The sequence below is a fragment of the Ovis canadensis genome, chromosome 17 (assembly GCF_042477335.2).
Source record: "Ovis canadensis isolate MfBH-ARS-UI-01 breed Bighorn chromosome 17, ARS-UI_OviCan_v2, whole genome shotgun sequence".
NCBI classification, from domain to species: domain Eukaryota; kingdom Metazoa; phylum Chordata; class Mammalia; order Artiodactyla; family Bovidae; genus Ovis; species Ovis canadensis.
The window spans coordinates 67502658-67518504 of record NC_091261.1 but is presented as its reverse complement, the minus strand read 5'-3'; the positions used below and the strand labels follow the sequence as shown (position 1 = coordinate 67518504).

The window sequence follows — 15847 nt, the reverse complement described above, 5'->3', positions numbered from 1 at the left end:
GAAGACCCTGGGGTTTGGAGGAGCCTGGACCGGGGGAAAGTGGGGGCGGGGCGGCGTGAAACCCAGGGGTGGGGGTGGGGCTCGGAGGAAAACGGGGGTCGGTGCGGACAGGAAGTAATCTTGGGCGAGGGTGGTACCGAGGGAAAAACCGGCGTGGGAGGCGGGCAGGTGAGGCTCGCAGGAGAAAAAGGGGGCGGTGGAGAGCTGGGCTGAAGGGAAACCGGGGCCGACGAGGGCACGGTGGAGGGAGAACCCAGGGGCAGAGGGAACGCCTGTGGCAAAGCTGGGAGGAGCGGGGCTCGGGTGGAAAGCGGGGGGCTGGCTGGGGTAGAATCTGGGTTGGGGGAGAGATGGGTCAAACGGAGTGGGGAGGACTATAAGGGCCAGATAAGGACCGGAGATGGAGGGAGGAGGTGTGGGTTAAAAAGGATGCGGTGGAGCTGAGGGAAAAAGGAAGGCTAGGGTACGGAAAGGCATGGGGAGCCGAGGAGATGGGGGGAAACGAGGCAGGGTGAAAATCGGAGGGGGCGGGGCGGGAATCAGTTTGGAAGGTGAACCTGAAGACCCAAAGAATCAGTATTGGGAAAACAAAAAGTGAAGACTGAGGAAAGAATTGGGGTGGGAGGGCGAGGGTCTGGGAACCCCGGAGAGAGGGAAGAAATGAGAGGAATAAAACTGGGGACCTGAGGCGGCAGGGAGCTCAGAGGTTAAATGGGAGCCGCGGTAGAGGAATAAAGGGGCTGAGTGCAGGGTCAGAGGAAGAGGTCGTTTTATAAAAAATGGGAACCAGAAAAAGAAAGCCCATTGGAAAATGGAGGATGAAAACAGAAATGCTGTGGTTATAAGGGGTAGAGGGCAAGGGGCAAACAGCCAGAGAAAAAGAGGTGTTGGCGCTGGTAATACACACACACACAGGATGCTGGTAATACAGAAGCTGGTAAGACACACACACACAACATGGAGTGAAAATTGCTCAGTCACGTCCAGATTTTTGGGACCCCATGGACACAGTCCATAGAATCCTCCAGGCCAGAATACTGGAGTGGATAGCCTTTCCTGTCTCCAGGGCATCTTCCCAACCCAGGGATAGAACCCTGGTCTCCCGCACTGCGGACAGATTCTTTACCAGCTGAGTCACAAGGGAAGCCCCAGCACATGGAGAGACTGGATTTAAAAGAACCTGGGAAACAGGTGACAGTAGGAATCATGGGTTTGGTTAGAACGTAAGGAACTTGAAAATGGGACAGCTTTGATTAGAGTTTAGGAAGCTTGGAGTGAAGTAGAGAAACACAGGAGAGACAATGACCCAAGAAAAAAGCCTCTAACAGGGATAGGGAGTGGAGTTGGGCCTCCTCAAGTGGGAGTTGAGGTGAGACTTTGTTACTGTTTCTGTTCAGTCATTCAGTCTTGTCTGACTCTTTGCCACCCCATGGACTGCAGCATGCCAGGCTTCCCTGTCCTTCACTGTCTCTCACACTTTGCTCAAACTCATGTCCATTGAATCGGTGATGCCATCCAACCATCTCATTCTCTGTTGCCCCCTTCTCCTGCCCTCAATCTTTCCCAGGATCAGGGTCTTTTCCAGTGAGTTGGCTCTTTGCATCAGGTGGCCAAAGAATTGGAGCTTCAGCTTCAAAATCAGTTCTTCCAATGAATATTCAGGACTGATTTCCTTTAGGATTGACTGGTTTGATCTCCTTGCTGTCCAAGGGACTCTCGAGAGTCTTGTCCAGCAGCACCATTTGAAAGCACCAGTTCTTTAGCATTCAGCCTTCTCTATGGTCCAACTCTCACATCCATATATGACTACTGGGAAAACCATAGCCTTGACTATGCAGACCTTTGTTGGCAAAGTGATGTCTCTGCTTTTTAATACGCTGTCTAGGTTTGTCATAGCTTTCCTTCCAAGGAGCAAGTGTCTTAATTTCATAGCTGCAGTCACCATCTTTAGTGATTTTGGAGCCCAAGACAATAAAATCTGTCACAGTTTCCATTTTTCTCCCCATCTATTTGCCGTGAAGCGATGGGATGATGCCATGAACTTAGCTTTTTGAATGCTGTTTTAAGCCAGCTTTTTCATTGTCCTGTTTCATCTTCATCAAAAGGCTCTTCAGTTCCTCTTCACTTTCTGTCATTAGCGTGGTGTCATCTGCATATCTGAGGTTATTGCTATGTCTCCCAATCTTGATTCCAGCTTGAGTTTCATCCAGCCTGGCATTTCACATGATGTACTCTGCCTATAAGTTAAAATTAGCAGGGTGACAATATACAGCCTTGATATACTCCTTTCCCAATTTTGAGCCAATCCATTGGTCCATCTTCAATTCTGTTGCTTCTTGACCTGCATACAGGTTTCTCAGGAGGCAGGTAAGGTGGTCTGGTATTTCCATCTCTTTCAGAATTTTCCACAGTCTGTTATCATTCAGTCAAAGGCTTTAGCATAGTCAGCGAAGCAGAAGTATGGGGACTACTATTAGCTGAGCCCAGTGAGAAACTCCAAAACTACCAACCACTGCAGTGACCCAACAGCTTGCAGAAACTGTCTTTTCAGACAGTCCATCAGTCTACTGCTCTATGATGATTCCTACCCTAACCCTTTAACGTTAGAAAACAGGCAATCTGACCAAAAAGAGATATGTATTTGAGGATATGCAAATACAATGGAGAGATGAGAGAGTAGGTAGCATCTACAAGTCATAGAAAAGAATAAAATGGCAGCAAGAACAATATTGTTACCAGTATTGGGAAAGCTAGTTTAAAAAAATGTGGATGGCAATCCCATTTCCCCAAATCTTTTAGTTTACTAAATGAAGATCACTACAGCATTTATTTAAAAATAACTTTATTCTATTATCTTAAATCCATTTTCTAACATCAGGATGAATTTCTCCCAACTCCCCACCTCCATACCAAATATTAAAATGTAAGTAGTGCAGAGAGAGCTGTTTCTTTCTTTTTGTATCAGTTCCTGGCCAGAACCATGGTGAGAAATACCAGTTGGCACATGTTGCATCATAATAAATTTTACCCAAAGTGCCTAGGTTAGGGAGATTTTCCATCATGGGCTTTCTTGCTGCAGTAACAGTAATAAGTATGTGCTTGTGAGAATGGGAACTGATATCAAAGCCACAGGATTATGGGACCCGCTCCCCAAGGTCCACCAGGTTTTGTGGAAAAGGAACATCAGTTGCAATGGCCCGGAAGTATTTATCTTCTAGGTTCTGATAAGTATATCTCGTGGTCTCCAGTTCACAATTCATTCAGGTAAGATTTTTTTTTTAAAAGCACAATGTAACGAGTTGGACTTTGCCACAGAAAGTCTATAACCCACTGTCAGTGAAGTGCTAGTGGAGTTGGGGATGGGTCATCTTAAAGAACAGGAAAAAAAAGCCCTAATTCTTTAAAAATCCTTAAAGCTTGAAGACACACACCCCCACCCCCCACCCCCACCAGTACTTCAGCTCTTAACTGACCCAACAATATTATCGGTGCACACAGGGCTCAGATATACGTGACAGCAGTCACAGCTCAGCTGGACAAGGGTTTATCATGTTTGGCACCAAGACCTTGAAAATCCCATTTGCAAGGGGAAAATCCTTTCTTCAAGATTTCCTATCATCAGGTGTGCATGCAAGAGAAGAGGAAGTCACAAGGAGCATTTCCGTCATCTTGCAAATCATTGTGTGCCTTCCAGGTAGGGAATTCTCCCCCCGCACCGCCCCCCCCCCCCCAGTTTCTCTGCGTTTTCCTTTTTAAAATACGGTTGCCTCTGCACAGTGGACTGACTGTCAGATCCAGAAATGGATTCATCAAAGACTAGCTCAGTGTTCAATGACTTTAAACACAGCCTGTCTTAAGTATCCCATTCTGAAATGATACTAACTTAGACTGGTGAGAATGGTTAAGTACATGAGGTTCCATGCAGCAAAAGATCCAGCCCATCAAGAGAACAAGGCCACAGGTATTCCTGAGGGGTGGACACTGCAACCAGCCTCTGACTTCCCCAGTGTTCTGAGCTGAGGACAGGGCTCTCACTTCTGGTGACTTCCTCAGTTTAGTTCCTTCATCCAAGAAAACTGACCTGCCCCAGCCACACCTGCAGGGTAACCCTGCAGATAACCAGCTTCTCATCTTAGAAGTCCCAGGCCCTGGGAGGGAAGGGCCTGAGAGGGAAGTTCTCCTTTAAGACTTGCCTGTTAGAGCAGAATATGCAGTATTAAAGAGGGCACATTCAAGTCAGATTTTCAAGTTTAGCACACATATTTTACACTCTTAGAAGGTCCCTGACGTTTAAGAGATTAGGATGAAATCAGAAAGAAAAGGAAAAAAAAACTCTATACAGGGATCTACTGGAAACAATAGCAGCTTCAACTCATCACATGTTATTTTCATTCAGAACTTAGCATTATTGAGCAGTGTATCCTCCTAACATCCTTAGGAAGGAAATACGTTTTCCCAATCCCATTTCTGAGATCAAGAAACTGAGGCCACATGTCTACTATGTTACAAAACATTCCTCCTGCCTTTTTCAAAGCCACAGGAGAAAGGAAGGGTGGAAAAGTCAAAATTAATAGTGCATCACCTAAGAGGCTTTTCTATAAATATGAAGCTCTGACATATGTGAGGTTCTGGTGAAAGGTACTTCCTCTTATCGGCCCTATCTCTTTTGAAAAGAATTTCATCTCCAGGACAGCAAAAATCCGCAGGAGAGCTCTGATGATGCCCTGGTCTGGAACCATTCTACAGAGAATGAAAGGCCCAGGCAGCAGTTTGTAACTGAACAGCAGACATCTTTTTCCCTTCCACTAGAGAAGGCAAAGGAGAAGGTAACTAACATCTGCGGAGCATCTGCTAGGCACTTGCACATCCTGAAGGACCTCAGTCCCCACCATAACCCTGTAAAGTAAGTGTGATTTCACCCATTTCACAGATGAGGAAACTGAGGCTCAGGGGAAAAGGTAAAGCTACCTGCCCAAGCCCATGAAACAGGCAAGGAGCCAGGTCCAGAGTGAAGCCTGGGTGTTTCCAACTCAAAACCCAAAGCAAACTGCTTCCCTCTGATTAACAGCAGTAACTGGCACCTCTTCACCTTTCCAGAGAGCTGATGTTGACCTGGTTCCTCAGCTCACCTAGGCAGTGAGAAAGGAAATGTCCTTATCACCCCACACTGTTCCCTTGTATACTGGGATGGGCTAGTTACAGACCTTTAATAGTGACAAAGGACAGTGAGGCTTACTGCCTGCCCCTACTCCTGCTCCCCCATCTCAGCATCCGTCAACCTGGAAAAAACCCAAATCCAGCTTTCCCCCCACACACTACCCATTCCCAAAGCTTTTCACCATCGTTGAGAAAAGTTACAGTAAATCAAACCAATTTAGAAAAAAAAAAAGGCAGGGTAGGAAAGATGTATGTGTGTTTTCCTATTTCGCTGAGAACCTCCAAACCCATTGCAGCCCTCAGGCAGGGGTGCAAGTCAAGTAAAGCAGAATATGAAACTCATCTTGAACATAGCTTTCCAAGCTTTTGAGACAGGATATCAAAGGACAGTTGTCTTCTTCACACTGGCCTGTCTTCTTGAATGATGTCACTCTGCTGCTCACTGCTGTCATCTGTACGGGAGGGAAAAGTAGACCCAACTCTTGAGTGGTGCTCTCAGTAGAGATGACTCTGTTTCCCCCTTCAGTTTTCTTTTTCAGGAAGGTGGGGGCTGCTCAGCTTGCAGGGTCTTAATTCCCTGACCAGGGATTGAACCTGTGCCCCTTTCAATGGAAGTCTTAACCACTGGACCACCAGGGAAGTCCCTCCCATCAGTTTTCAGTCACCTTGATTTCCAGTCCTTTACTGGTGAGTTTCATGAATGAGTAGTTGGAGCAGGGTGGGTTTCCCTGCCTTTTACCCATTCTTTCTACTCAGAATCCACTGACATGCTTGACACTGTCCACATTTCTTGGCTCCTGACATTCCCCTCACCTGGACCACCCTCTGCTTTCTGCTTGCTCAAACTCAACTGTTCTGAAAGACATGCCTCATAGCCCACATCTTTCAGAAAATGTCTCCCAACCAATGCATCCCTCTGGGCTCTCATCTTTCTCCTGAGGCCCTGTAATTTGTAAAAGTATCATTCATCAGGCACATAATCATTCCTTTGTGCCACAACTCTATTCCCCTTGCAAAGCGTTGGTTAAATCTTCCTTCTATTTTCATTTTCCCTTCATATTTTAGTCTGTTCGTCCTAACTGCTTTCGTAAAGCCCATCACCATTGGTCTTGATTTTCTGAGAGCTGGCCCTCAGTAAGTATTTGTCAGTTTAATTGTTGTGTTGGTAGTTGATGGGAGATTCTTAGATTCTAGATTAAACTTTAACTGTCTTTCCCAGCCCTTAAAAAGCAGACCCATGGAGACTTCTTCCTGGGAAGCCCACCACAACCTTGCAGAGTGCTTTAAAGGGCAGAGAGCTTACCCTGCAGAGCCTGCAGTCCGTTGCCCATCTGGTCCACATTCCCGTTCACCAGCGCAGTCACTCTGTGAATGTGGCCATACTTGGTTATTTCTATTGGTGACTCCTCCCTCTCACTAGCTTCCTCCTCTTCCTCTTCTGCAGCATCTTCCTCCTCCTCCTCCATCTCTTCCTCTTCTGAATCCACCAAAACCATGACATCACCCATGTCTTGCCTCCTAATTTCCAAAAGGAAGAAATGATCAAGAAGATACCCTGTTTTCTCCAACTTCAGCCCTCACTGAATAGGGAACACTTGGTTCTCTGCATCCCCTTTGGTAACATGGACAATTCTTCATGGACTCAACGTGGTTGAGTTGTGAGATGGAGATGATGACCTTTCAGAGAGGTGCTGCCACAGACTGTCTAGATAATCACACCGTGTGCTGGGTGAATTTTATCATCCCCCCTCCCCTCTCCCTGCTGTTCATCCTGCAGGTGACCTCAGGGTCCCAAGCACCCACCATTTGAGTTCCCCTTGCAGCAAGCACAGAGATGCTTTGTTCCTTTCCTGAAATGCCCTTATTTCTCCTCTACTCACTGAAATTTCTCCTCCTTTTCATTATTCAAAGCCCTAGGAAAGTCCTCTCCCTCCCCCCGCAGCCTTTAGCTGTGACTGAGTTTGGCGTCCACAGCCAGCTGTTTGGCACTGAATTGACCTCTAGATGATTGCTAGTTCTGCCTCCCCAGCCAGACTGTACATTTCATAGGCCAGTCACAATCCTGTGAGCATGACATTCTCATTTAATCCTTACATCCTGCCTCTGAGAAACAGTTGAGGAAACAAAGGCTCAGAGAGGGTCAGGGCTTTTCCAGGAACCTCAGGCTTGAAGGGCAGAGCAGCCATGTGAACCCAGGTCCACTTATTCCAAAGCCTTTTCCCATTATGCCAAGCTGCTCCCTCTTGTGAGAAATAAGCCTGGGGAAGGACAAACTCATGCCAAAAATGACCCTCAAAAATGGGGCAGTACAGGTTAACACTCCCATGAAAGATGGTGCCAGAACAATGAAATCTCATTATTTGTCCCAGAACAGTAATACCCCAAATTATAAGCAGATAAGAGAAGCGAAGCAAAGAGTTCCTCGCTCCCGCACAGGCTCTCCCAGGAAGTCAAGTTCCACTTAGTTGTTTCTCCCCTACTAAGGTTCCCTCCTTTTGGGAGGGGCTTCTGGGCATACGCAGACTAGTTTTCCAAAGCACGCTGTAAGATGATGACTTATTCTTCCTTTTAGCTCTTTTCAGAAAATTAGATAAATGCATGAATGACTGAGCTCAACACATACATGCTGTCTTTATGCCTCAACGACAAACCAGCAATGTGCCTCGCCCTGAGGTCTGGCGTTGAAAAAGGAGCACAGACTTTGCAATCAATCAGAACTGGGTCTGACTGCAGGTATGGCCATCACTTCCTAGATGAGCTTGCAGAAACTGCTTCGCAAGCTTGCAGAAACTGCTTCAGTGAGCCTCCCTCACCTTATCTGGAAAATGGCGATGCCAGGAGCACCCTGAGGAGTGTATGATGTGGTCTCTAACGCCTGATGAAGCCCTAGCCCTGGGTCTGGCCCCTAATGGGTCCCCAGTGGTAGTGGTTACTACTGCTCTTATGAAACGTTATAAACAAAACATCCGTGGAAACAGATTATGGAAATTGGTTTCTGATTTGAGTCTAGGGGATACTCACCTGAAAGTGCTTCCTACTGAAAGGAGAAAGGAAAAAACATTAATATCCAATAAGATCTACTTTGGCCTCACAGAAGTTTCTAAGCCAGCTAACAGTTACAAAAGGACGGGCAATGAGAAAAGTGACCCAATACGAGAGATGACAGGGTGCTCAGGAAGGGTACTTGGGTGCTTCATTATTGCAAGTCTGGACCCAGTTTGGAAGCCTACAGAATGGAGCTTCAGGTGGGAGCATAACAGGGACCATCTTCCCCCACCCACACCCTCTCAGGAAGCCTGCAAGAGAAACAAAGGGGCCCAGGAAGTCCTTACCATTCCGGGAAGCTCTTACCTTTCCAGCAGGACACAGGGCTGTAATACAACAGGAGCCCGGCAATAATGGCCAGTCCCAGCAGAAGGAGGCTCACGACGGTGGCCACGATTCCCCCGATGTTTAGAGGTTCTGCAAAGACACACCACAGCCTTCACTTATCCAGGTGACACACACTCAGCTAGGAGTGCAACACCTCGCCTCCCCTGCCTGGATCCTGCTCTTATCTTGGTTTTGTGACCTTGGGTGAGGCATTTGACCTCTGTGGATTGTATTAGTCACTCAGTCATGTCCAACTCTTTGCAACCCCATGGACTGTAGCCCACCAGGCTTCCAGGCAAGAATCCTGGAGTGGATTGCCACTGCCTTCTCCAGAGGAACTTCCCAACCCAGGGATCGAACCCTGGTCTCCTGCTTCACAGGCAGATTCATTACCGTTTGAGCTACAGGGAAGCCTCATGACCTCTCTGTAGAGCAAGACAAATATCTCATTTTCCTGCTTCATACAGTTTGTGGGAATCAAAGGAAGCATGTGATGCAAAAGAACATTGGAAAGTTAAAATCTGTGTCTTCATACATCAAGACTGTTGTTAAGGCTACAGTAATTAGGAATGTGAATTACTAGTGCTGCAGTGACGTGATCAACAGAACAGAATAGGAAGGGACTTCTCTGATGGTCTTAGTGGTTTGCACAGGGCTTCTACTCTACAGGGCATATGTTCGATAAGAACAGGTCTATGAACAAAAGGAAACTTGATATAGGACAGACTAGTGAGTAAAAAAGGAACTCTTCAGGAAGTCATGCTAGACCAAGTAGTTATCCAAACTGGGGGTGGAGGAAACTTGATGTCTACTTCCTCCATTCACCAAAGTCAACTGTAGATGGACTACAGAGTTAACTGTGAAAAGGAAGCAATAAAACATTAAGAAGACAATATAGAAGAATGCCTTCATGACCATAGGATAGATAAGGATTTCTTAAGACACAGAAATGCTGCTGATACAAGAAAATATTCATAAAATCAACCACATTAAACAACCTCTGCAAATCAAAGGATACCATAAAGAAAGCAAGAAGGACTAACTGAAAGATATTTGTAACATGTAAAACAAGGAACTAGTGTGTGGAATTTCTTAAGAACTCCTATATATCTATAAGAAAGAGGGAAACATCAAAAGAGACAATTATGGGGAGTTCCTTGGTAGCCCAGTGGTTAGGATTCCAGACCTTTGTTCAGTCCCTGGTTGGGGAAGATCTAGAAAGCCACGTGATGTGACCCCCAAAAAAATTTCTTTTAATTTTTAAATAAACTAAAACTTTTTTTAAAAGCACAATTATATATTTCATAGAAGAAACCTAAATAGCAAATAAACATATGAAATAATGCTCAGCCTTCTTAGTAATCAAAGAAATTCAAATTAGAACCACAGTGAGATTTCATTTTGCACTTACTTGAACAAAAATCACAAAATCTGTGGTTCAAAATCTGGGACAACTGCCATTGCAAATGGAAATTGGTATAACCACTTTGGAAAATAATTTGGTATTATTTATTATAATTTATTAAAGATAAAAATGTACATAACCTATAACCCTTCATTTCTACTTCTTGGTACAGATATGCTGGAGACATATTTGCCTGGGGACCTGGGTATATGTGCACAGGGGGCTGGGTAAAAGATTTTCACAGCAAGACTGTTCATCACAACAACAAAAAATCAGAACAACACAAATGTCCATCAGCAGGAAAATCAACAATTTAGTTGTGGAATAGTGCTATGGTGGAAAATTAAGCAGCCATGAAGAGGCATGAAATATAATTACACATGTCAGCATGAATAGATCCTGGAAAACAAAATGTGGGGTAAAAACAGCAAGTCACAAAAAGACTACATTTGTATAATAACAAAATTTTTTCAGAACTCTGAAACAAAACCTAAACAATGTATTTTCAAGAAATATGTACGTATGCTGCAAAATTTTTCTTAAATAAAACATGAAACTCAGGAGTTACCTTTTTCAGAAGGCCCAGGATGAGACTGAAAACAGGCCTACAGGTAGGGTTGCCAGATAGAATACAGTATGCCCACTTAAATTTGGATTTCAGATAAACAATGAATAATTTTTTTAGAATAAGTATGTCCCAGTATTTCCCTGATGGGACAGTGGCTAAGCCTCCATGCTCCCGATACAGGGGCCTGGGTTCAATCCCTGGTCAGGAAACTGTATCTCACATGCTACAACTAAGACCCAGTGCAGCCAAATAAAAAATAAAAATTTTAAAAATTAAAAAAAATAAGTTATGTCCGATGCAATATTTGGGACGTAACACTAAAAAAAAATTCTTTGTTTTTCTAAAGTGCACATTTAAGTGAGCAGCATTTTTTTTAGCTTTGCTGCTATTGTTTTCTAAATCTGCCACACTACTTACAGGTAACTTCAGCAGTGTTGGTTACTGTTGTATATCTTAAGTGGGATGGTAGTTTCTTGGGTGTTCATTTTGCTCTTATGTTTCACAGCTTATATTATATATATATATATATCATTATATCTTTTATTTTAGACATGTATTTTAATATATATTTATGTTTTCTATATATATATATATTTTTTTTTTCTTTAGGATGTAACTGATATTAAATAACTTTTGTATCTTCCCTGGTGGCTCAGGTGGTAAAGAATCTACCTGCAATGCAGAAGACCTGGGTTCGACCCCTGGGTTGGGAAGAAATAAATTTTTTATCTTGATACAATAGTTAGAGATTTAGGACTGGACAGTAATTTTCCCATCCCTCTTGTCAAGCCACAGGTAAGCAGATATGCCTCCTCTCTGATGGCAGTGACACATGTAGAGGGAAGCAACAAGCTGTCCCCATGCTGGTCCTCTGAAGCTCTACTCCTCCAGGGTCACTTCCATCACTCACCTTTTACGCTCAGCCAGATGTCCACCTCCCTCACCCCTACAGCATTCTCAGCCCGGCAGACGTAGTAGCCCTCATCCAGGTCCTGGGAGCAGTTGCGGATAGTGAGGGTGGAGCTCTGGCCACTCTGGGTGATGAGGTGGTGGCCGCTGGGCTGGATGACCACCTTGGGCTGGGTGAGGTTCCTCAGCCACATGATCTTGGCAGAGGGGTAGGCTCCAGACACCTGGCAGGTAAGCGTCACATTGCCCCCCACGAAGCAAGTCTTCATGGGCTCAGAGAGAAGGGAGGGGCTCCCTGGCCATCAGAAGAAAGTAAAGAAAGATAAACATTTAAGGAGATTCAAGCAGTGACCTGAGAATTTCAAGAATGTTACTTTTTTTGGAACAAAGCAACCCCAGGAATATCTGTACCACACCTGGTCTCATATAATAATAAAAGATAATATTTGTTGAGGATTTACTATGGGCTAGGCACCCTATGTATTAACCCAGCTAGTTCTCAACAATAATCTTGTTATTCCCATTTTGCAGATGGGGAAACTGAGGAACAAAAAAAGTCAAGTAACCTAAAGTCACACAACTAAGGAAGTGAGCAACTAGATTTTAGGGGTACCAGCTGTCCTGGGTTGCCCAAGATTGAGGGGATTCCCAACACCTGGGGGCTTTCAATGCTTGTGAAATCCTAGGCAAACCAGGATGAACTCGTCTGTGTAAGAATGGAACCCAAGAAGTCAGGCTTTTGTGGTCCACATCTCCTTACTTCCTATGTTCTAGGCTTCTGTGTGTAAAAACCACACTGATCAGATAAAATACGGGCACACACCCTGACAAGGGTGTTCCAGGGGACAGAAGGGCACCTGAACTAGTTTCCTGTTGTTGCTGTAACAAATTGCACAAACTTAACAGCTTAAAACAATACAAATTCATCCTTTTATAGTTTTATAGTTCTAGAGGCCAGGCATCTGAACTAATCTCACAGAACTAAAGTCAAGGTGTTGGCAAAGCTGGTTCCTTCAGGAGGCTCAAGGAGAGAATCCATTTCCTTTTTTCTCAGCTTCTAGAAAGAAGCTACCTGCATTGTTCGGCTCATGGCCCCTTCCTTGAATTACTCCTGCTTGCATCTGTCATAACAAATCACTACCGCACTGACCCTCCTGCCTCCCTCTTATGAGGACCCTTGGGATCACACTGGGCCCAACCAGAGAATCCTGGACAATCTCCCCTTCTCAATATCCTTGATCATGGATGCAAAGTCCCTTTACCATGTAAGGAAACAAATTTACAGGCTCTGGGGATTAGGATGTGGATATCCTTGGGAGGCCATTCTTCTACCATAGGTCTGTCCTAGAAAACTCAGACTGTGCATCCCTGTGGCCTTGGGGTCTGATTTAAGGGGAAGACGGGGAGCCATGAGATCTACTATGAGGATCAGTCTGTATCCTTCACACAGGAAGCCTTTCCCCCTAATGCATATCCTCTTGGGAAGGGTAGTGAATTCATCTTGGGAGGATTTATTAAATCCATATTTTCAGCAGCTGAGGGATACAGAGCAGCATGCTGGGTTCCTGCCCAGGAGAGTGAAACTACACGCTTCCCCTTGGCAGTTGTTCCAAGAGAGAAATCTAGGGTTTCACTGCTGGCATCAAGAGAAGAAGGAAGGGGGAAGGGGGAAGGGGCTGAGGGTGGAACAACCTCTCTCTAGTTCAGGTCAACAGAGGAGAATCGCCCAAACCTGGTTTTGCTGAGAAAAATCACCTGCGAACACCCCTTCTTGAATCAACTATCAGATTCCCCCCATGTTGTTGCTAAATTACTCCTTCCCTGCTTGTGGTTAACCAGAATTTCCTTTGGGGTCACAAAGCCAGCAGCAGTGACAAGCCTCATCAGTACGTTTGTATTTCAGGGTCCCAAACCAAAGTTTGAGAAATGGCCCTTCTTTTACTAAAGGCAAAACAAACAGTCCCCCAGTGCACCTCCCCTGCAACCCAAATGTACGTACTTTAGCCAAATGCAGCATTCACCCCTCAAAAAGCTATGTCACCAGCCAGCTCGGGTGGCATTTATAAATTCAGAGTTTTGCTTAAGACGATGCTGCGTGCAAGGGTGGGACAAGGTGGGGTTGGTGCTGCAGAGCCTCACAGATCTGCAGGAGATGGACAGCATGCTAGGGTCCTCACACACGGGGCTCCATAACACTGCAGCTTGTCATGAGTTGAGTTGGTTTCTTCAGTTTTAGGGGGCCTACATGCCATATAATATGGTAAAGGACAGGGAAGCCTAGAGTGCTGCAGTCAATGGGGTCTCAAAGAGTCTGACATGACTGAGTGACTGAACTGAACAGAACATGCCATATAAAGAAGGATCTGGGGAGTTCTCTGGTAGTTTAGCGCTTAGGAGTCAGTGCTTTCACTGCTGTGGCCCAGGTTCAGTCCCTAGTTGGAGAAGATACTGCAAGCCATGCAACACAGCCGCAAAAAAAAAAAGAAAAGGAAGAGAAAAATAAAGAGAGATCTGGGCAGCAGGAATCCCTGAAAGCATTGCTTTTCATCAGCTTGGGGGCTATGCTGCCCTGCATCCCTGGGTGGATGTTAGTATTGCCCTTCAGTGATGCACTAGTCCTTCTGTGTGGAATAATCCAGAGCCCCTCAACCCCGAAGGCATTTCTACTCAAGGTGTGGTCCTCAGACCAGCAGGATCAGCACTTCCTGGGAGCCAATTAGAAATGCAGTCTTGGATCCACCCAGACCCAGAGAGTCAGAATCTGCACTTTAACCAGCCCCTCAGGTGACCAGCATGCACATCCAGGGTCGAGTGCCCATGAGGGAGGTGGGTTGAACTGGATGGCATCAGAGTTGAGAAGGGTCCTGGCTTTATACCTATTTCCCGTGCTCATGGAATTGGGAAAACTTCCGGTCAGCTCCCTTTTCCAGACACATTTCTTAGCCCTGAGCACATATTTAGATTCAGATTACAGGTCAAGTCTCAGGGCCACAGGAATAATGACTTAGGCAAGATCTGCAAATAAAACGAGAGGGTAAAGGCAAAATAACAAAACTCGCCAGCTGCCTCTGCCAATTTCAACCTCTCTCAGCATCAGTCCATCATTCATTCACTTCCTGGGACAGTCCACAACACACTTTGGGCATCTCCCCGTTATGTACCACCCTGAGTGTGTCTACTGCTTTCTAGCTGCATGAGTCTGAGCAAGTGTTTCACCTTCTGTAAAATGGAGCGTCCTCCCAAAATTTGTGTTCATCTACAAGCCCAGAATGTGGTCTTACTCAGAAATGGAGTCTTTGCAGAGGTAACTAGTTAAGGATCTCAAGATGAAATTATCCCAGATTGAGGGTGACCCAAAATCCAAGGACTGGTATCTTATAAGAAGAGGAGAGGGACTTCCCTGGTGCTCCAGTTGTTAAAGACTCCATGCTTTCACTGCAGGGGGTGCAGGTTAGATCCCTGGTAAGGCAACTAAAATCACACGTGCTACGTAGCAAAAAAGCAAAATGAAGAGGGGAAGGCATAGGGAGACATACCCACAGAGAGGAAGGCCACATGAAGACAGACGCAGGCACCAGAGTGATGGAGCCGCAGCAACACATAGAGCCATCAGGAAGTGGAAGAGGCCATGAAGGATTCTGCCACAAAGGCTTTGATGGGAGCATGGCCCTGCCAACACCTTGATTTCAAACTTCTAGCTTCCAAAACTGAGAGAGGATAAACAGCTGTTGTTTTAAGCCACCACCAAGTTTGTGGTACCGCAACTCTGGGAAACTGATTCTGGGAGATAATACTGCAAGGGCTCAGCGCACCAGCTGATTGAGGACTGAACAAGACGCTGTGTGCAAAATACTCGGCACCTGCACAGGGTCTGCACTCAATAAAACATTACTGTCTCTATTGCAGTTGACCCTAGAACAACATGGGGGTTGGGGGGGGCCATCTGTGTGGAATCTAAAATCTATGCCCTGCTATCTCTGCCTCAAACACAAAGAAAATGACTCACCCAAGGACAGGAAGCTGAAACAGTTTTGGATAGCATCAGGACTCAAACCCTAGTTCTTTTCATTCCACATCTTATGCTTTCTAATCAGACACAAACTTTCCCCACACTGAGTTAAAGATCTATAAAATGAAAATATAAGTACTATATTTATTGGGGAAAAAATCCACATGTAAGTGGAACCTCGCAGTTCAAACCTGCCTGTGCTGTTCAAGATCGGCTGTATTATGATATTGCCATTTTCTGGTTTAAGTTTGCCAGACTTCTCTCTCCAAGTTTAAGCGTTTTAAAGGGAAGGACTCTGTATTCTTCCACAGCACCTGGCACCATACATGCATCACGTCTGCCTTCAGTCTTGTCTGACTCTTTGCAACACTATATATAGCCTGTCAGGCTCCTTTGTCCATAGGATTCTCCATGCAATAATACTAGA

The 15847-nt window shown here is 45.3% G+C and overlaps 1 protein-coding gene across 1 annotated transcript in view; it reads right to left on the bottom strand.

Moving 5' to 3' along the window:
* Positions 1 to 2825: 2825 nt before the first annotated feature.
* Positions 2826 to 15847, bottom strand: part of VSIG10 (V-set and immunoglobulin domain containing 10) — a 40664-nt gene continuing 27642 nt past the window's right edge. The window contains exons 5-9 of the mRNA XM_069557961.1: positions 11413 to 11706; positions 8509 to 8619; positions 8179 to 8194; positions 6461 to 6675; positions 2826 to 5609 (exon numbers count right to left, since the gene is read on the bottom strand). Of these exons, the coding sequence (XP_069414062.1) occupies positions 5557 to 5609; positions 6461 to 6675; positions 8179 to 8194; positions 8509 to 8619; positions 11413 to 11706 (689 nt within the window). The 3' untranslated portion in view covers positions 2826 to 5556. The remainder of the gene's footprint in view (positions 5610 to 6460; positions 6676 to 8178; positions 8195 to 8508; positions 8620 to 11412; positions 11707 to 15847) is intronic.